At 64.6% G+C, this 19,817-nt stretch overlaps 2 protein-coding genes across 7 annotated transcripts in view; both read left to right on the forward strand.

Annotated features, from left to right (window-relative positions):
• Positions 1–1,042: 1,042 nt before the first annotated feature.
• Positions 1,043–10,248, forward strand: OPN4 (opsin 4; the record flags this gene model as incomplete). The annotated part of the gene is made up of 10 exons (XM_079794195.1): positions 1,043–1,165; positions 2,233–2,378; positions 3,543–3,676; positions 3,985–4,185; positions 4,674–4,845; positions 5,230–5,394; positions 6,202–6,309; positions 7,181–7,361; positions 8,375–8,518; positions 10,169–10,248. 10 exons carry the CDS (start codon positions 1,043–1,045, stop codon positions 10,205–10,207), a joined length of 1,413 nt encoding a protein of 470 aa, XP_079650321.1. The 3' UTR covers positions 10,208–10,248.
• A 2,941-nt stretch (positions 10,249–13,189) lies between these two features.
• LDB3 (LIM domain binding 3) overlaps positions 13,190–19,817 on the forward strand; it is a 60,386-nt gene continuing 53,758 nt past the window's right edge. For all 6 annotated transcript variants that reach the window (XM_079794310.1, XM_079794307.1, XM_079794308.1 and 3 more), the window contains exon 1: positions 13,190–13,317. In XM_079794310.1, the coding sequence (XP_079650436.1) occupies positions 13,225–13,317 (93 nt within the window). In that variant the 5' untranslated portion in view covers positions 13,190–13,224. The remainder of the gene's footprint in view (positions 13,318–19,817) is intronic.

Raw genomic sequence — 19,817 nt, forward strand, 5'->3', positions numbered from 1 at the left:
ACCTCATACATGCACACACATGCACACACATTCACAAGGACACACACCCTCGCACATATACATGACACAATCACACTGACACACACCCTCATACACACACATACATGCAAACATCCACACTGACACACATTCTCATGTACCCACACACCCTCACACATTCACACTGAGACACCCTCTCATATACACACACCCCACATACATTCATACTAACACACACACGCACACCTTCACACCTTCACACTTACACATACCCTCATACACACACACCTTCACGCATTCACACTGACACACACCCTCATACACACACACCCCTTCACACAGTCACACTAACACACACCTCATTCACGCACTTACACTCACACACACATTCACAGTGACACACACCCTCATACATGCACACATTCACACTGACACACACCCTCATACATGCACACATTCACACCGACACACACCTTCATACATGCACACATTCACACCGACACACACCCTCATACATGAACACATTCACACTGACACACACCTTCATACATGCACACATTCACACTGACACACACCTTCATACACACACACTGACACACACCTTCATACATGCACACACACCCTCTCACACACACACCTTCATACATGCACACACACCTTCATACATGCACACGCACACTCACACACACCTTCATACAGGCACACACACACTCACACGGACACACACCCTCACACACACACACACTCACACGGACACACACCCTCACACGCACACACTCACACATGCTGTCCTCACAGGGACCTGTGCTGAGGGCGGTCTCACGGAGCAAGTGCGCGTGTGCACTGCCAGCCCGCTGCTTAAAGGTGGGGACAGACCCGGGAGCTGAGTCTCCAGACGGTGCCACTCCTGTGTGCTTCACTGCACACACAGCGCCGCCCGCCCACTGGTTGCAGACGCGGGCACCTGGCAGACTGGCAGGAAGGAGCTGGGGAACAGTCGGGAGCCCGGGCGCCCGTGCTTTTGACGTTTCTGTGGGCTCAAGAAAAGACCACCCAGCTCAGGATGAACCCTCCTTCAGGACCAAGAGTCCCCCCGGACCCAGCCCGGGAGCCTGGCTGCGTGGCCACCCCGGTCTCACCCAGCAGCACCTCCAGCACGGACCTCCCTCTGCCCACCAGCCCCACGGTAAGCTGGGCGAGCGCCTGTGGGCACACGGCCTTCCCTCCTCCGTTCTGACCCCTCCTGGGGACGCAGGGGTGAAGGTAGGAGATCGGGGAGGCCTGTGCCTTACTGTGAGTCATGGGCGTGCCACTGGGCATCTCCGAGCCTGCCCGGCAGAGACGCCTCTGGACGAGAGTGGGCACCAGCTTCCCTGGAGGAGAGCACGGAGACGAGAAAGCCCACCTGCGGGAAGGGGCTGGGAGGGCACACTGCCCCTGGCGGCCCCTGCTGAGGAGGGCTGGCTGCCCACGGGCCTTCCGCAGAAGCAGGCTCTCGGGGCGACGGGGTTTGTCCAGCTGAGGGAGGCGTTAGGGTGCCCCCTCATTCTAGCCAGAGTCCAGGCCACACCCGCAACTGGGGAGGGCGAGGGTACCCTCCGGACCTGGGCTGCGGCCTCGGGCCTGGGCAGGAGGGGATGGCTCCTGTAGCTACGGAGCCCAGGGCAGGATGGAGACGGGACCGGCTCCCGGAAAGGAGCTGGGGAGGCGTCTTCAAGTCTCTGTACCGGCCTCCCTGCAGAGACCCTAACCTCCGTCCGTGCCCTCTTACCCAGTCACACTCGGGGGAGGGGCGGGCCCTTCTCGGAGGCACTGGAAGGGGCTCCGCCCGCTCCACCCCGAGTCGAGGGCCTGGATGCCATTGCCCTCGGCCTTGAGCCCTCGGGCAGCCTCGTGAGCCTCGCGTAGCTGAGAGGGACCGCCGCAGAGTTGGCTGTGTCTCTCCCCGCGGAAAGGAAGAGGCGTCCTAGCCATGTCCTGTTGCCAGGCGTGTGCCAGGCTGTCTTTCCAGCCTCACAGGTGACGGGAGCCCTCCCAGAACCCTTATGCCCAGTGCCGTGCATAGGAGTTTGGGCTCGGCTTTAGGGAGCCCTGCGTTTCCATTCCAGCCAGCCCCTTGCCAGCCGGGTGGGGAGGCCCTGCACGGTGGGCCTGAGCTCCGCCCCCCCCTCCCCTCTGGGAGCCCTGACCCTTCTTCAGGCAGTTTGAAGAGGACAGGATAACGTGATGCCCGGTTTCTCTGACTTCCTACAGGCAGCCGGGGCTCAGGCTGCGGCCTGGGTCTCCTTCCCCACCGTGGACGTTCCGGACCACGCCCACTACACCCTGGGCACAGTGATCCTGCTGGTGGGCCTCACCGGGATGCTGGGCAATCTGACAGTCATCTATACCTTCTGCAGGTGCCTGGCGGGTGAGGTTGGGGCCTGGCCACTGAGGGCAGCCAGCCACGCAGAGAAGGCAGCACACGGCAGCATCGCTGGTGCCGACTGCCAGGGCGCGGTGGAGCTCGGGCAGTGAGGCCAAGGCTAGACCCTCCATCTTTAAGCTCAGGAAAGGGGCCCAAAAGTAGTCCAGGCAGCTCAAGTGGCACGTGCCAGCTGGGCCCGGGCACGCCCTCTGCATAGGGTGACTGTCCCTAGGACACTCAGTTCCTGCCCACTCTGCCTGCTGTCCGCTCACCTCCACCATCACGTGCCCAGTGGGCATCCTCCTTCTGCCGCAAAGAGCAGCCCTTACACCAGGGCCCCGAACCCTCAACCCCCTCGGCAACCCCCTTCCTTCCACACCGGCCCTGTGCACAGGCCGAACGGCCACGGCAGGCAGAGCAGCGGAGCCCTAGCTCCAGGGCTCTCAGCTGCAGTGACTGTGGGCCAGGCTTCCGCGTGAGCCACACGTCCTGCCTGCAAAGCGGGGCTGCGCTTTCCCGCACGGAGTCTGTGCCATGGTGAAGGGCATGGGCGGCGCCCAGCAGGGCTGTGTGGAGCCTGCTGTGCCGCTTGCTGAGTGGTGATCTGGGGCCATCGCACCGGTGGGGCCTGGTGTTCTCATCTGGAAAACGGGTGGGAGGCAAGGGCCTGCCTGTGGGGCCCAGCGCAGCTCCGTAGCCCTGGCCACCGGCCACCGCTGAGGGGAGGGATGCGGGCACGGCTGTGCCGAGCAGGGCCCAGCCCTGAGGGCGGACGGAGGGGATGAGGAGGGTGCCTGAGGAAGAAGGGTGCACCGTGGGGCACGCGGGAAGAGAGAACTTGGCCTGCAGTGCTAGGGAAGTGAGGGTGTCCGGGGAGCGTGTGGGCTCAGGCACAGGGAGTGCGGAGGGTGAGAAGTGGACACCACAGCCCGCTCCCGAGGCTGAGCAGCGCTCGGGGCCTGCTCTCTGCTTCACCGCATGAGCCGCCCTCGGAGACAAGCTCTCACTTCTCCGCCTGCACTCGGCACCACAGCTGCTTGCTAGGCAGCCAGATGGCCCAACGGCTTGTCTGTATCGTGCACACGCGTGCGTGTGCGCACCCGTCGTGGAGGGGAGCTCCCCAGCAGAAGCGCCCCTGACAATGTCGCCCCCACAGGAGCAGAGGCCTCAGGACGCCTGCCAACATGTTCATCATCAACCTCGCCGTCAGCGACTTCCTCATGTGCTTCACGCAGGCCCCCGTGGTCTTCGCCAGCAGCCTCTACAAGCGCTGGCTCTTCGGGGAGGCAGGTAGGCCGTCGGGCTCCCCTGCTGGAGGGGAAGGCTGTGGCCGGGGCTCCCGGTGTGCCGGGTGCCCAGGTGAGGAGGTGACTTCCTCTTTCTCGCAGAGTGAGTAGCTGCCCCCAGTTAGCAACAGGGCAGGCTCAGGCTCCGTGCTGGCCTCCGCCAGCCTCCGCCAGTGCCGCAAGGAGGCGGGGGAGCGGGCTCAGCCTGCACTGCTGGGGAGTGAGGACAGGAGCCAAGCACCTCTGCCCAGACCTCACCCCCCTGGTTCTGCTGGGCTCCCTGCCCAGGCTAAGTCGGAGCTGTGTCCACAGGCTGTGAGTTCTATGCCTTCTGTGGGGCTCTCTTCGGCATCACCTCCATGATCACCCTCACGGCCATTGCCCTGGACCGCTACCTGGTGATCACGCGCCCACTGGCCATCGGCGTGGTGTCCAAAAGGCGGGCGGCGCTGGTCCTGCTGGGCGTCTGGCTCTACGCCCTGGCCTGGAGTCTTCCGCCTTTCTTCGGCTGGAGTGAGTGGCGGTGGGAACCAGGGTGTGGGGGGAGGTAGTCTGGGAGGGGCACATCCAGGGGCAGGTTGGTAGAATGGGGTTGGCCGGCTGGCAGAAAGGGTCCAGGCGGCTGCCTGAGCCTCAAGGCAGATGAGCCTCAGGGGCCTGACTAACAGCAGGGGAAACTGAGGCAGCAACATCAGCTATCAGCAGATGACCTGGGCTCCCATCCCTCAGGACAGAGGGGAAGCCCATGCGGGTCCTGGGTGCTGGGAGGGGTGCGGAGTTTGCAGTGAGTCAGACAGGCTGAGGCCTCAGCAGCAGGAGGGTTAGGCCACTGGCAAGGATGGGCAGCCGTGGGCTTTGCCCGCTGGCTCCCCACCGCACTGGGCCGGCTGGGCTGCGGCCAGTGTCCCGGGCCCCCAGGCCCCACATCCAAAGCCCCTGCTTGGTGGGGAGCCTGTGGCGGCACTGCCCAGACGCCGCGAGCTGCCTGCCCTGCCTCCCAGGTGCCTACGTGCCCGAGGGCCTGCTGACCTCCTGCTCCTGGGACTACATGAGCTTCACGCCAGCGGTCCGCGCCTACACCATGCTGCTCTTCTGCTTCGTGTTCTTCCTCCCGCTGCTGGTCATCATCTACTGCTACGTCTTCATCTTTAGGGCCATTCGGGAGACAGGCCAGTAAGAGCTGGGCTTGGAGGAGGGGCTGGGGGGAGGGGGCCATGCTCCTTCGCTAGAGGCTCCCATCTGCACCCACCCCTGGGGCACCCCGCTCCAGGTGGGCAAAGACAAGCTGAGCGCAGGCCCTGTGCCTAGAGACCGGCACAGCCCGGTGCCCAGAGAGGTCTCAGGAGATGGGGCCTTCTGAGGGGACTTTAGGCATGTCAGGAGGTCTTGGCGGGGGGGTGCGGGGGCAGAGAAGACACCGCAGGTGGAACCCAATGAGGCAGCTTAGCAGGATGCAATGGAGAACTTTCGGGGTGTCAGGGCTGCCGGCACAGGCCAGGACCCTGGCACCCACTGCAACCCAAGTGGGGTCAGACCCGGACTCTGCACCCTCCCCAGGGCTCTCCGGACGTTCGGAGCCTGCGAGGGCCGCAGCGAACCGCCCCGACAGCGGCAGGGGCTGCAGAGCGAGTGGAAAATGGCCAAGATTGTGCTGCTGGTCATTCTTCTCTTTGTGCTCTCCTGGGCCCCCTACTCCGCCGTGGCCCTGATGGCCTTTGCTGGGTGAGCAACAGTGAAGGGCTGCGGGGGGTGAAGGGGTGAGGGGATGGAGGGCTCTGGGGCAGGCTCTCCCTCCCTAGCCCCCGCGCAAGCCAGCTGTGCTTACACGGGAAGTCTGGCCTCCAGCCTTCTCCCCTGCTGTGAGATGCTCCCCTGCTGGGCCCACCTGGGTCCTGGAGGCGCTGGGACACGCTGTGAGGGCTGCAGGTCCTGCCGGAGCCCTGGGACCCATGGCTCTCCCCGGGGCGCTGGGTCCCTCTCCACCTGGGGATCCTGCTCCTCTCCTGCCCTTATGGCGAGAGTCGGGGACTCTGACGTGTGCGCAGCGTGGATGCAGGCCAGATTTCAGAAGCACTTGTGAGGCAGGGAGAGCTCTGAACCGTGGAGGTGGTGGGTGTGCGACCGCCTTGTACGTGGCCCTCCTGCGAAGTCACTCTCGGGCCAGGGCAGCTGCGGCGTCAGGGCTGGGGTGCGGTGTGGGAAGAGCTGAGCAGGACCAGCGTCACTGGGGGTGAAGCGGGTTTATTGCTGGCAGCACAGGCTCCAAGGGACAGTGAAACCCCCCACCTGGCACATCCTCCTCCTAGACCCCCTCTCACCTGCTCTCCGGGTGCCCCTCACCTCAGATCAGAACTCTCCCTGGCACTGCAGTCCCGCCCCGGGGGCTGACTTGGCCCAGCTGGTTCGGGCCGGGCTGGGCTGTGCCCGTGGCAGGGCCTGGCCTAGAGGAAGAAGGTGCCTGAGAGGCGGGTGGGCGGGGAAGCTCCAGGGAGGAGCAGTGGCAGGGAGACCCCAGCTTCTCTGTCCTAGGTACGCTCATGTCCTGACGCCCTACATGAACTCCGTGCCAGCCATCATCGCCAAGGCCTCTGCCATCCACAACCCCATCATTTACGCCATCACCCACCCCAAGTACAGGTGCAGCCCCGGGTCCCCAGGCCCACCCTCATGGGCATGGAGGGCCTGCGAATGGGGCGTCTTTCCTATCTCTTGTGTATGCATTGGGGGGGAGGGAGGGGGAGGGCTCCAGTGACAGTGGGTGGGCCTGGGGACCTGGGGCCGGAGTGACCTGCTGCTGCTCCACCTCCCGGGCGGCTCAGCTCGGAGGGTATCCGGGCTCCCTGGGCAATGTCTAACCCGAACGGGGATTTTTGGAGCCGAGGCCAAAAGGCAGCCAGAATGGCTGATCAGCAGTGCTGCCCCTACAAGGAAAACAGCAACACCTGGAGAGACCCCAGCAGGGGAGCTCGAATTGGAGGGCCCTGGCAGGCGGGCATGGTGCTGGCCCAGAGTGCCCTCCGCCGAGGAGTCCCAGCGCACTGGCCTCTCCCGCAAGAGGGCCTTCAGTGCTTCCCTTTGCCTGCGGGCGTCCGAAACTCACCACCTGCGGGCCAGCAGCAGGCCTCAGCCTGTTCAGCCCGAGGTCCCCATTGGCAGAGACGTGCTGGAGCCAGCCATTTGAGGGCTGGAACTGAGCACCGGCTGAACCTGCTACTCTAAGGCTCTCCCTCCATGCCCATGGCCCCAGCATCTGTCTGTCTGTCCCTAGTCCTGTGAGTCTGTCGGTATCCTTCACCTCAGCATCTGTCTGTCCTTCGTCATCACTTTTCATGACTCCCAGTTTCTTTCTGTCCATCCCCAAGGCCTCATCATTTGCGCTCATGACCCCAATGTCTGAACTCCCCATTTCCCCAGTGGTTCTCTTCCCCCTCTCCTGTCTCCCATCCCTGTCTCCTGTGTCTGTCTCTCTGTCCATACCCTCTGCCTTAACCAGATTGCCTCCCTGCAGAATGGCCATAGCCCAGCACCTGCCCTGCCTGGGCCTGCTGCTGCGTGTGTCGGGGCAGGGCACCGGCCCGTACGCCAGCTACCGCTCCACCCACCGCTCCACGCTGAGCAGCCAGGCCTCGGACCTCAGCTGGGTCTCCAGACGGAGACGCCAGGCGTCCCTGGGCTCTGAAAGTGAGACGGTAAGAATGCCGGGCCCTCGATGGCTGCCCATCCCTTCCTCAACCAGGCTCTAAAGCAGCTGTTCTTAACCTGTGGGTCTCGATCCACAGGTTGAGAACCGCTAGCAGGGTCGCCTAAGACCATTGGAAAACACAGATATTTACATTATGATTCATTAACAGTAGCAAAATTACAGTTATGAGGTAGCAACGAAAATAATTTGATGGTTGGGGGTCACCACAACATGAGGAACTGTATTAGAGGGTTGCGGCATCAGGAAGGTTGAGAACCACTGCTTAGAGCCACAGATGGAAAAGACTAGCATCTCTGGGCCAGATGAGCCTCCAGAGAGACAGATAGGAACTAGCTCAGGGCCCTGTTCTCAGCATGGAGCCGTCCTCCTGGGAGCCCTGGGAGCCACAGGTGCAGAGGAAGGAGCGCAGCCTGGTGCAAGCCTCAGCTCCATCACGTGCTGACCGGGAGCCTGGCTCACCCTCTCCGACCCCCTGTGTCCTTCCCTGAAATAGTCGCCTCTATGTCCACGACTGGCTGGGGTCCATGGGTGGATACAGACCCCAGAGCCTGCTGCCCTCCTCGGGGTCTGGAGCTGTGATGCTCCCTGAGGTCCCCAGGAGAGCTCCCTGACTGTGGGCCCCTGTCTCCAGCCACACCTGGGCTCCTCCGCACTGTGCCTGCAGGGTCCCCCCACCCCTCCTCCCACTGCCCCTCCCGGGGGTCTCAGCTGGGGGCTGAGGGAGGAGCTGTCAGGGTCCCTTCCCTGAACCACTGCAGTGGGAGACATCGAGGAGGGAAGCTTATTTGTTAACAGAGGTTCAGACCCTCCTGAAGACACGCCCATCACACTTGTGTTAGAAGGTGCGCGCGCACACCCCTGGCACGCACACACTGTAGGGATTTGGCGACCAGCAGCCCTGCCAACAGTGTATGGGCCTCACCCAAGTCCATACTGTGGGGAGGATGGAGCAAGGCCTGGGGGAGGGGCAGGAGCAGACTGTCTCCCTCTCACTCACAGGGCTGGACAGACACGGAGGCGGCAGCGATGTGGGGGTCTGCCCAGCAAGTGAGCGGCCCGCCCCCCTGCAGTCAGGGCCTGGAGGACATGGAAACCAAGGCCCCCGCCAAGTCCCAGGGACATGAAGCAGAGGATCCCAGGAAGGTGACTGGAGACAAGGGGCAAGGAGCCCAGGGGTGGCCAGGAAAGCGGGGTTGTCCTCTGTCCCCCAGCTTTCCCTTGCCCGCCTGGTGGGCCTGGGAGTCTGAGACTGCAGGATGCTCTGAGCAGGCCTGGGAGCGTCTGTGACTGTGACTGGCACACTAGGCAGCCGTGGTGGGGCCTCTGTGCTGGGACAGGTGCACACGTGAGTGCTCGTGTGTGACCTGTGCCCGCACACGCTGTCCCTGCGTCACACAGGGGTGGAGCGCTCCCTACTGCGTCTCTCTAAGCTCTGCGTGTCACCACGTGTGGGTGGTGCGTACCTGGGTGGGGGGTGCTGCACGCCGTGTGTGTGCTCGCTGTCAGTGCCCGGCGACCAGGGTGTCACCCAGAACACTGTGGCTATTAAAAGAAAGCCAGCTGTCACCCAAGTGCCTATGGAACGGAATGCCGATGGCGATTAGAGAAGGCCGTATTCTGGAACATGGAAATGCCACGCGCACAGGCCCCGAGGCTGCCCTCCCCCCACCCCTCCCTCATCCCTCCCACACAACACCCCCAGCTTCTGGGCTTTCTTGAGCTTCCCCAGCAAGGCCAAGACCACAGGCCTTTCTGCCTTCCTCCTCCAAGGCCGCCCGCTGCACGTCCAGAGAGGGGAGCCCTGGGCTGCCCCTACAGTTGGAGCCTCTGCCTCCTCCAGCTTCAGTGTCTCAGGGAGCACCGCTCCCCAATGCTCAGCCCCCGGAGGACTCACTCCCCAGCCCTGAGCCCCCCGCATTGTGCCAGGACAGAGGCATGGCTGTGCCCCGGCTGCGGGGGGGAGATGACAAAAGGCACCATGCCTGGCCTGGGGGCACACTGGGCTGGGCAGAGGGGTGGCTCATCGGCAGGCTCCTAACAGGTGCCAAGCACTGCCGTTGAGGATCAGCACCTCGGGTGTGGAAGCAGAGGCCAGTCCCCAAGCGCCCCCAGGGGAGGAGGTGCAGGGGGATTGTCAGGCAGAGTGGGGGAGCGAGGGCCCAGGCTGAGGGAACAGCCAGTGTGAACGAGGGGGCCCGGGTCCCTCAGTGTCCTGGGACAGAATGTTGCCCTGTGACCTCAGAAGCAGCCAAAGGGCCCTGGGAGCTGGGGGGGCGGGCGGGGGGGGGGGGGAGGGCAGGAGGTGGTAGGAGGCTTGGGGAGCCTCTCACGCGCTGGCCCGAGGGCTCTCCGGGCAGGGCGCTGCGGGAGGAGCCCGGGAGGGTGCTGCATGGCCGGGCCCGCTGAGTGGCCCGCAAGGACAGGCTGGATGGTGAGCGGCAGCAGAGCCCAGAGGACGCGGTGCTGTGGGCAGCAGGACTGAGTGTGGAGGAGCAGAGGAGGAGGTGCCGCAGCACAGGAGAGAGATGAGGGGAGCGGCGGAATGGACAGTGGGGTGGGGGACCTCAGTCCAGACCCAGGAGCCCGGGGCCTGGGGGCCCTGCAGGCAGCCTAGACACTTCTGGCTCATCTCTCAGGCCACGTGGCCGTGTCTCAGAGTAGGCCCACCCTGACCCGGACAGCCTGCGCTCAGGCACTCTCCCTCACTCAGAGGGCCGCCCGAGGCTGCTCCCACGGGCGGGGGGCGGGGGGGGGCAGTCCTGGGCTAACAGATGGGTGCTGCTTGTTTTTCAGACCAAGGGGCTGCTCCCTAGCCCGGACCCCAGGACGTAGGGCCCCCTGGCTCTCCTTTTCTTCTGGGACACGTCCAGCCCCTCGAGGCCCCTCACACAGACCCAGGATCACCCATGAACTGTGGGCTCTGGGGTGGCCCTGCCACCGTGGTGTGCTGGATTCACATCCTAAAACCAAAGCTTCTGCCCCGCCCAGTGGTCTGCACCCCTTCTCATCTGGGCAGCCTGCTCCCCAGGCTCAGCCTGAGGAGGGGCCAGGCCTCCTGCCTCCGGGCAGCCGCTCCCCGCCAGTGCCGTGTGTGACTGCCGGGCGACGGCCGTGGCGATGCTCCATGGGGCACACCACGTGCTGCCCTGCCCGCTCCTCGCCTTGGCTTCTCCCGCAGCGCTGCCCCTCCGTGCCCACGCTCACGCACGCTCCCTCCGCCCACACCCGCATGCACTGAGCACGTGCGCGCGCACTCCCTGTGATTTCTTTCACTCATGAAGCGGTGGCCTCGTCCCGGGCTGTGCCGCTCCGACCGGGGCTGGGAAAATAAAAGCAGCGGCCTCCACAGACTTGGTCTCTATCTGTTGATGCCAAATGGGAGAGAAAGTGCAGGCCTGAGAGTGTGGGCCCACAGCAGTGTCTCTTCCTCCCTCCCCTCTTCTCCCCCCGGGACTCTCCCCGAAGCTCCTATCTCAAACTGGGGGGGGGGGGGGGGGGTGCAGAGTGGAGGAGGGACAAAGATCAGGCTTGCCCTCACCCACTACCCAATGAGCTGCTGTTACCAGAAGCGGCTTCCCCCAGCCCGTGGGGACCAGCTGCTCAATGGCTGTCTTGGGCCTCTCAGGGGAGGCAGATGGGGGTTGGGGGGGGCGGGGGGCTGGCCTTTACCTTTAAGAGCATTCTTCCTACTAGCCCTCCCGTTCCCAGGGCAGCATCAGGCAGGTGCCCAAGTCCAGAGAAGAGCCTGCATCTCCAGGTCCAGCCTAGCCGTGGCCCCCCCTCCTCCCCTCCTTCCTTACCCCACACTGCTCAAGCTGCTGGTCCTCTCCAGCCGGAAGGACAGACCTCCCTAGGAGAGGGGACAGGGCTGGAGTCAGGATAGAGGGATGGGGCCTGGGGGAAGGGCAGGGGCTGGTATGAGGGAGGGAAGGGGCACTCTGAGCTGCTGGCCTCCCGCCAGTGCAGCAGGGAGGACCGGCTGGGCTACATGACACAGGGCAGAGGAGGTGGTAACGTGAGGAAGGAACAGTCCCTCCTCGGCTTCTTTCAAGTGACCGTGCTGTGATCTTGGGCCAGCTACCAGAATGCTCCATGATGTGGGGACTCCTTGCACCGGCACGCTGTCTGTCCAGGCCCAAGGCCTGAGGCGGGGTGCTGGCAACGGGGAAATGACTCGCTCACACCCAGGCCTGCAGTCAGTGCTTGGGGCCCAGCCCAGGCCAGAGCCCTGCGGGAAGGCCAGAGCACAGCTAACCCAGTTGCCTTCCCTGAGCCTCAGTTTCCCCAGCCAGGAGCCAGGGTGAGCTTTGATCCGTCCAGACAACCCAGGGCCTGAGGTCTCTGCTGGGTAAGGCTTCTGAAGGCATCCTGGCCCAAAGGCCGCGCTGGCAGGAGTCCCGAGGGTCCGAGGCCCTCCCAGAACATGCTGTCTCGGGCTTATGGGCTGAACACACTGAACACGCTGCCCTCCCTGCCCCCCTGGCGCCATGTCCCAGCAGCTGAGCAAATGGCATCTCCTCCCCTCCTCCCTGCCCCCTGCCATTCCAGCGCAAAGGGCACAGGGCCTGGCGTGCCCGCTGCAGCTGGAGCTTTCCATACTGCTGTCAGGTTTTCCAGCGCCAGTGAGCCAGGAGGGCCAGGAATAACCCCTGGCCGAGGGTCTGGAGGGCGTGAGCCTGCCCGGGGCCTGCTTTCAGGCCCTGTGCCAAGGGGTGCAGGCAGGACCCCCCCGAGTCTGGGCATTGGGAGGCACCTGTGGCCACTGGGAGCCCGTTTCTGGAACGAGTCCCGTGGGAATTAGCCCAGGCTCCAGTGCGGCCCGCGTCCTCTCCCTGCGTGACCTTGGGAAAGGCCCTTCACCTCTCGGAGCCGGGCTGGGCGGAGGCACGGCCTCTCAGGTCTGAGGGGATGAGCGTGCGAAGGCCTGGAGCGGAGCTCCCCGTGCCCACAGCCGCTGCTGTGAGGAAGGGCTTCTGTTGTTAATCCTCACCCCCTGCTTTTTCAGAGCGAGTAGAAGGGGAGGGGGAGAAAGAGAAACATCAGTGGTCTGTCTCCCACTTGTGCCCTGACCAACTGGGGCCAGTGGTTGAACCTATAACCCAGACACGTGCCCTTGACCAGGAATCAAACCTGCAATCCTTCGGTGCGCGGGCGACACCTGAAGCACCGAGCCACGCGGGCTGGGGCGTGATGGTCGCTGCTGTGGCTGCACCACCTCGGGCCAGTGACTGGTCTCCTGAGCGGAGGCTCTGTGCAGGCCAGCTGGAGGCTCACCTGGTCCCAAGCACCACAGGCTCCATGCCAGACAAGGTCCAGCCTTTCACCAGAGAGCACAGGGCAGCACAACCAGAGTCCCAAAGCCCCCGCCCAAGGGGCTCAGCTATGGTCTCTGGGCAAGGGGAGGTGCAGCTGGGGAGAGAGCCTGCGTCCTGCTCTCCCGGTTCGAGGGAGCGAGGAGGGGCGAGCAGGGAGGCGAGAGCATTATCACTGACCCGGCCAGTCCCCGTCCTGCCCCCAGGGGTGCTGGGTGCTGGACTCCCCTCCCCAGGGGCTATATTAGCCGAATGAGTCACGGTGGACCGCTTCGGAGGCCCGACGGGCGGGCACAGTGTAGGGTTACAGTCCATTTATGGGCGCAGCAGAGGGCAGATATCAGTGTCGATGGCATTTGTTCCCAGCTATTCTTAGGAGCCTCTCAGGAGCGCCGCAGCCCAGCCGACAGCCAGGGACAGAGCAGGCACGGCTGGGGTCGGGGTTGGGGACAGGGGCAGAGGCCTGGGCTGGGGAGGGTGCGCGAGGGCCTCACTCCACTCCTCCTGTCCACAGAGGCTGCCGCTGTCCGCACCAGCATGTCTTACAGCGTGACCCTGGCCGGGCCTGGGCCCTGGGGCTTCCGTCTGCAAGGGGGCAAGGACTTCAACATGCCGCTCACCATCTCCCGGGTGAGTGTGCCCTGCCCACGGCCTGGTGCCGCAGGGGTTGGCATGTTCAGAGAACGGTGTGTCTGTCCATCTGTCCGTCTTCCTCAAGGCTCTTGAAAATCAGAGCACACCCCACCCGCAGCTGGGGGCTGGGATTGGCGCCAACTGAATGTTGCCGGCCACAGACCCCTGGTCTCTGCCACAGCTGTTTCCTGCCGAACTGGCCGGCCTGCGAAATGTGGAATGTAATGGGCAAGCCGAGGGTGCTTTGAGCCAAGAAGGGCGGGCAGGCAAGGGAAGGGAGGATAGCCCTTCCTCGCAGGGTGGGCTCAGGGTGCCCCCAGGCCTGGAGCGTCTCCCGGGAACTGGGCTTGGGGAGAGAGCACCCGCAGGGTGGAGCGGGCAGGTAACAGGGGCGGGTAGGTAGATGGGCCGACTGCCCACCTCGGCTGTCAGGGCTCCGGGCTGGATTCGGCCGGTCACTGGGCTCCAGCACCCACTCTGTCTCAGACCCAAGACTGCCGGCCCCTCCCGCCTCCCTGGCCTGCCAGGGACCTTGCACCGGCTGCCCGTTCACCAGGGCTGCTGACCGGCCTGTCTCACATCTTATTCCCATGCTCGCCCGCCCGCCCGCCCGCCCGGGAAAATGACCCTGTCCTGCCGGGTCTGGGGTCTGCCTGCGATCAGGAACAGCACTGGCCGAGGGCATGTCATAGACTGCTGGCTGCTGGGGATGCTGAACCCCAGCGAGAGGAGCAGCTAGATCTGCTGAGAGAACCTTGTCTTAACCACTGCCGGGTCCCCGGAGCCCACACCAGGGCCAGAGCATAGCAGGTGCTCCGGCACCATTTGTCAAGCAAAGGGGCTCTCCGGGCCTGGCAGAGCTGGGGCTGAGGGCCCGGGGCCCGAGGCGGACTGTGAGGTGTGTGAGGCATAGATCAGCCCCCAGCAGTGCTGGTGTGGGCACGAGGGGGCAGGCGGAGGCCCGGGCTGTCACTGGAGGGTGGTGGGTGGGCAGGAGTGTCTGGTTGCTGCCCACCTGGAAGGTAGCTTTTTCTCGGGACAGGGAAGTACCGGGGTGGGCAGCTGGGGAAGGCCGGAAAGCTGCTTGGCAGAGGTGGCAGGAAGCCAGTACCCCCATTGCAGGAGGAGTCCTGGACGTGGGCCCTTGGAGGGACCCCAAGGAAAGGCCCTCAGGGTGCTAGGGAGGCTGCATTTCTCGGGGGGGGGGGGGGGGTGCTGGCCCGGGAAACGACCTTAGCCTCCCTCGTCCTGGAGAGCTGGCTCATTCCAACCTGAGCCCGCACCCTCCAGACTCCGGGCCGGGAGCAGGGGGTCACACCCAAAGGACAGCCAAGGCTCGCACACCTGCCTTGGGGTGTGGTGACACGGGCCTCTGAGCCCAGGACACCCTGCACGCTGCTACCCCAAGGCTGCAGTCTCCTCCCTGTCCACTCTCACTTTCATAGTCCCCTGGCCACTCCACCTGGGACTGAGCCCAGCCCTGCCCCAGCCCAGCCCCAGCCCCAGCCCAGCCCCAGCCCCACCATCCTCAAGGCCTCCTTCGGTGCTCCCTGCCCCATCGCTGGGTGGAGATCAGCCTCCTGGCTCAGGGACCCCAGGACGGCCATTACCTCACCCAGGGGCTGTGTGCCGCCTGGCCTGGCCAGCGGGCTTAACGCAGCACAGAGGCCTGGAGCTGGGCAGCAGGAGGAATGTCCTCGCTGTAGGCACCGTGTGTATTGAGATGGGCTGGAGCCATGACTAGGGGGACTTTAAAAATAGAACCCGCAGCCCAGACAAGGCATCAGGGCACGCACAATGGCCTCCCTGCTTCCTACAGGGGCACACCCCAAGTTACCAAAGCCATGGAGCAGCTGGCTGGGCACTGGGCCCCCCCGGGGCTTGGAGTCTCTTGGTAAGCTGCTCTGGTGGGCCGCTGATCCCCGGACTGGGGCGCCCCGGGCTCCGTGTTAGAGGCTGCCCGAGCCCCCAGCCCTGGCCTCCCCCAGCGCCGTGGTTTTGCCTGCTGGGCTTCTCCAGGCCCTTCTGCACCAGGAGCTTCTCCCCACGGGGGTGCAGGACCAGAAACCCCACTCCCACTCCAGCTGCAGTTCACTTCGCACAGGGACCAGTGGGTGCTCGGGGCCTGGAGGCATGCTGCAGAGGGGGTTCCCGGAGGCAGGGCCTGCCCCTCTCAGCAGGGGCTCCGTCACGACCCCCTGCACTGCAATCCAGAGGGGAGGTCACCCAGGCAGGGTCAGAGCCAGGCAAACAGACTTGCATTTGCACAGGAGCTCCTGGCGATCCCTGCCCCCACGCCTGCCCCTTCCCCGCTCCGGCTGGGGCTGGTAGGGGAGCTCTGAGTGGGGCCAGGCACCGGTCAGCTGCAGCCCCTCCGGTAGAAAGGCTGCCGCCGGCCACCCGCAGGCTGCTGGGAGCTCGGCCCCACCCACCCTGCCCACAGGCCCCTCAGCATCTCCCCTGGGACAGCAGCAGCCCGTCCGGCCTCCTTTCTGTGGTCTCAGCCTGGGGACCCCTAGAGAAGGGGGTTCAGAGAGGAGACTCGGAGGGTGGAGGGGAAGGGCCGTATTTATCCGGGACAGGTGCTGGGCCTGCAACCGGAGCTGCCCTCTCCCCGCCTTCCCCACCCCAGCCAGTTCTCCAGGAAGTGGGGAGGGGTGGGAGCGGCAACAAAGGCCCGCCCACCCCACCCCACCCCACCCCACCCCACCCCGTGCCAGCCCATGCCAGCCCGTGCCAGCCCGTGCCGGCCGCTAGGCCAGAGTCTGGGCCTGCCCTGGGCCTTGCCCCTGGGTGCATGCTCGGTCCTCCGCTTTTGGGAGAGCTGTGTGCTTTTGTCCGGCTCTGCTCCTCCCGGCCGCCACCTTGGAAAGGTGGGTCCCGCTGTAAAATGAAGACAGCGCCTTGGGGAGATGCTGTGGAGTCCTTGGCACCTGCTGTCCCTGGGCACTAGTTGTGAGAATGGCGGGGAGGGAGCCTCAGCCTCGGCGGGGCAGGCCAGGCCAGGGGACCGGCCCTGTGGACCAGCTCCCTGGCAGTTTTCAGTTCCAGTATTTGTCAGACTCTGCCAACGGGGACCCAGCGGACAGAGGGTCCCCGGGGAGGGGACGGCCAAGACTATTCTGGGGCAACTGTGCCGGCAATTCCTGGAATCCAGAGCGGCTGGAGCTGCTTCTTGGGCAGCGCCTCCAAGTGCTGACAGGCCGAGCTGTTTATAGCCTCTAAGGTCAGGCGAGCCTCCGAGGTGCCCCCACCCAGGAGCAAACTGGAGAGAGCCCACAGCCCACAGCCGGAATGCGTCCTAGCGGTCCCCAGCGAGGCCCTCCCTGGCAGGCCTCCCTCCCCTGTGTTCAGAGCTGTCCCTGGCCCTGTGACGCCCGAAGGAAGTGGGCATGAGGCTGCCTGGGGGTCCTAGAGACCAGAACCTCCAAGGCCCTGGGCCAACTTCATGGACCGCCCCCAGGCTCCAGGGGGGCGGCAACAAGTGTGAGGAGACCCCTGGGCCTTGCTGGGCGGCCCTCCGGGCTGGGAGAGCTCTCCCCAGTCCTGGAGTCTCTGTCCCTCTCTACACAGTCCCCTCCCGTCCAGGGCAGAGTCTATCATTGCAAAGGCCCCTAGGACCACGCCCCACCTCTCCCAGGAACCATCTTAAGAGGCTTGGAGGGACTTTGCCATGTCCAGTGCTCTCCAGCCGCCCTCAGGGATGTGCCCCGGGAGCATTCTGCAGGTGACCTCCCGGACACAGACGGGCTGTGGGCCTGGACAAGAGGAAGGGAGTTCTCACGAGACCCTCGGAGGGCCAGGGAAGGGGACGGTGTGGTCAGCTGGAGAGGACGCAGTGACCCTGGCTTTGGGCTCAGGGAGGTCCCTGTCCTGTGTGGAGGGTAGAGGCCAGAGCCAGACGGCCGGTGTGGGCGGCTGGGAGGCGGCGAGGTGGGCCTGTCACCTCTTGAGGAAGCTGAGGAGGAGGGGGGGACGTGGCCGGAGGCGCAGGAGCAGGGCAGGCAGCAGGGGAGAGACTATTTTTAGACTATTTTCTTAGAGCAGTTTTAGGTTCACAGCAACATTGAGGGGAAGGTACAGAGATTTCCCCCCTCCCCCGCCCCCCCGCCCCTGCGTATGCACAGCCTGCGTCGTCAGCATCTCCCACCGGAGTGTGCCGTTGTTACAGCTGATGGACCGACATGGACACTCATTATCACCGAGTTCATCAGGGTTCACTCTTGTTATACATTCCGTGGTTTTGAACACATGTATGATGACATGCATTTGCCATCCAGTGTACAGTGTTCCCCTGCCCTAGAACCCCCTGTGCAAGGAGGCGCTTGATAAGCTTAGGTAAGGTTCTGCCTTGCTTATTGGCCAGGTTGGGGTTGGAAGTGGGGCCACGGGGAGACAGAAGTTTCCCGTAGGAGGGTGGGGGATGGAGCAAGGCCCCAGGGGAGTCCAGATGGGACTCTAAGAGCGTGGCAGGCAGTAATTTAATCGCACAATGCTAGATGCACTTAGGGCTCCACGGGAAATCCCCCGGGATGGGCCTCCGGGAAGGGTGGGGAGGAGATGCTGGAAGCGACACCATCCCCAGCATCCACCAGCTGCCCTTGCTCCCATCCTCCCCCCCACCCCGTCACCCCGACAGGGACCAATCTGGAGGGGGAGGCAGGCAGGGCCTGTCTGGTTTTGAGGAGAGATGGCTGGGGACTTCCTCGGGGAGCCCAGCTGCCCTCCGGCTGCCCGCTGCCTGGGAACTGGGGAGACAGGAGCCAGTCACATGGGTGCCCCTGAGCCCTACCGGCCCCTTGCTTCCCCGGGAGCCTGGACAGAGCATCTCACCCCGCTGGTGCGAGGCCGTCCAGGGCAGCATGTGGCTGAGGGCTGCTCAGCCAGGGAAGCCCTGTGCACCCCACTCTGCCGGCTCTGGCTCTTCCTGAGCCAGGGAAGCCCTGTGCACCCCACTCTGCCGGCTCTGGCTCTTCCTGAGCCAGGGAAGCCCTGTGCACCCCACTCTGCCGGCTCTGGCTCTTCCTGAGCCAGGGAAGCCCTGTGCACCCCACTCTGCCGGCTCTGGCTCTTCCTGAGCCAGGGAAGCAGCCTCCCAGCCCAGGCCCGCTGGCTCCTCCAGGGGGAGGAGCTGGGGCAGCACCTGGGCGCCTCAGTTGGGAGCTTCCTTGAAATCCCCTCGGCGCTGGGCCCTCCCCACACAATTCCCTGTTGAACAGTGCAACGCGCGCCCTCCTGGGACAGGGTGTCGTTTCTCTCCGCACGCACAGGGCACGGGCTGGCACTGCAACCTCAGGTCTGGCTCAGACCAAAGTCCATGCTCGTCCCTTCACTTCCTCCCCACGGGCTCCTGCAGGTGGCAGGGCCACAGCTGCTCGCTGGCATCGTTAGCCCTGTGCCCCTCTGGGGCCCCTTAAGCCCCGGCTCAGCAAGGTGGAAGGACTGCTGGTGGCAGCGCTGGCCCCAAGCACTCTGAGCCCATCTGAGGGACCTGTGAGCCCAGCCGCAGGCCTGGAGCTCTGCCAGTCCTGGTTTCCCAGCGGTGACGGGAGAGGCTGAAAATGCATGCGCTGAAGCAACGATTACAAAGAGCCCTCCAAATGCTCAAGAGGAGAAACACTAAGGAAAAGAACCCCCCGGATTGAGCTGCTCTGGGTCCTTCCTGGGTGAGGAAAGCAGAGAGGGACAGAGTCCAACAAGAGACCCGTGTGTGTTATGCCTGGACTGCATCCTTCACAGCGCTGGGCTCTGGGCCAGAGTGCAAGGGAGCCCCCTTCTGTGGGGCGGGATCTGGTGACCCTGGGGCCCAGCTGGAGGTCCCAGCCTCCACCCCCACCTCTCCGTGGAAAGCTGGCAGAACTGAAGAGCACTCCCTGCAGGAGGGTGGCAGCCAGGATCCTGGATCTGCTCGGGTGGCCAGAGGCCAGGAGCTGAGCCAGGATGGGCAGACACAGGTGGAGGGAGAGAGGCGCCAGGGGCAGAGGGGTCTGGTCCTGACCAGGCCTCAGGGAGGCCGAGCTCTACCCTGGGAGCAAGGACCACCAGTGGGCACCTGAGGATGCCGGGAGCAGGCGGGCCGGCAGGGGGAAGTTTGGCGTGAGCTAGTCCCTGCCCAGAGGGGCTCCAAACACAGAACATTCCGGATCCCTCACCCCCAGCCCCTCCCCGAGCGGATCCGGCCCAGCCTCTCTTGGATGTCATTCTGGTGTCCTTGCTCACACTGGCACCACCGCATTCTGGACCGGCTCTGGGCTGTCTGGCAGTCATCACTCTGTAGGCAGCAGCCTGCCCTGCTGTCTGGGGTCTGTGTGGACAGCGCCCCCACCTGGGAGCACCCTGCCGCAGGGTGATGGACCTTCGCTGTGGTTCATTAGAAGCATCGGGGAGCCCTGGTGTGGGGGAGTCGGCTGGGGGCGCCCTGTGGGCAGTCCACAGAGGGCAGGGGCCTGCTCACCCATCCCAATGGGAGCCGGGGCTGGGCTTCCTCTGAAGCGCTT

Source organism: Cnephaeus nilssonii (assembly GCF_951640355.1).
Source record: "Cnephaeus nilssonii genome assembly, chromosome: 16".
NCBI lineage: Eukaryota > Metazoa > Chordata > Mammalia > Chiroptera > Vespertilionidae > Cnephaeus > Cnephaeus nilssonii.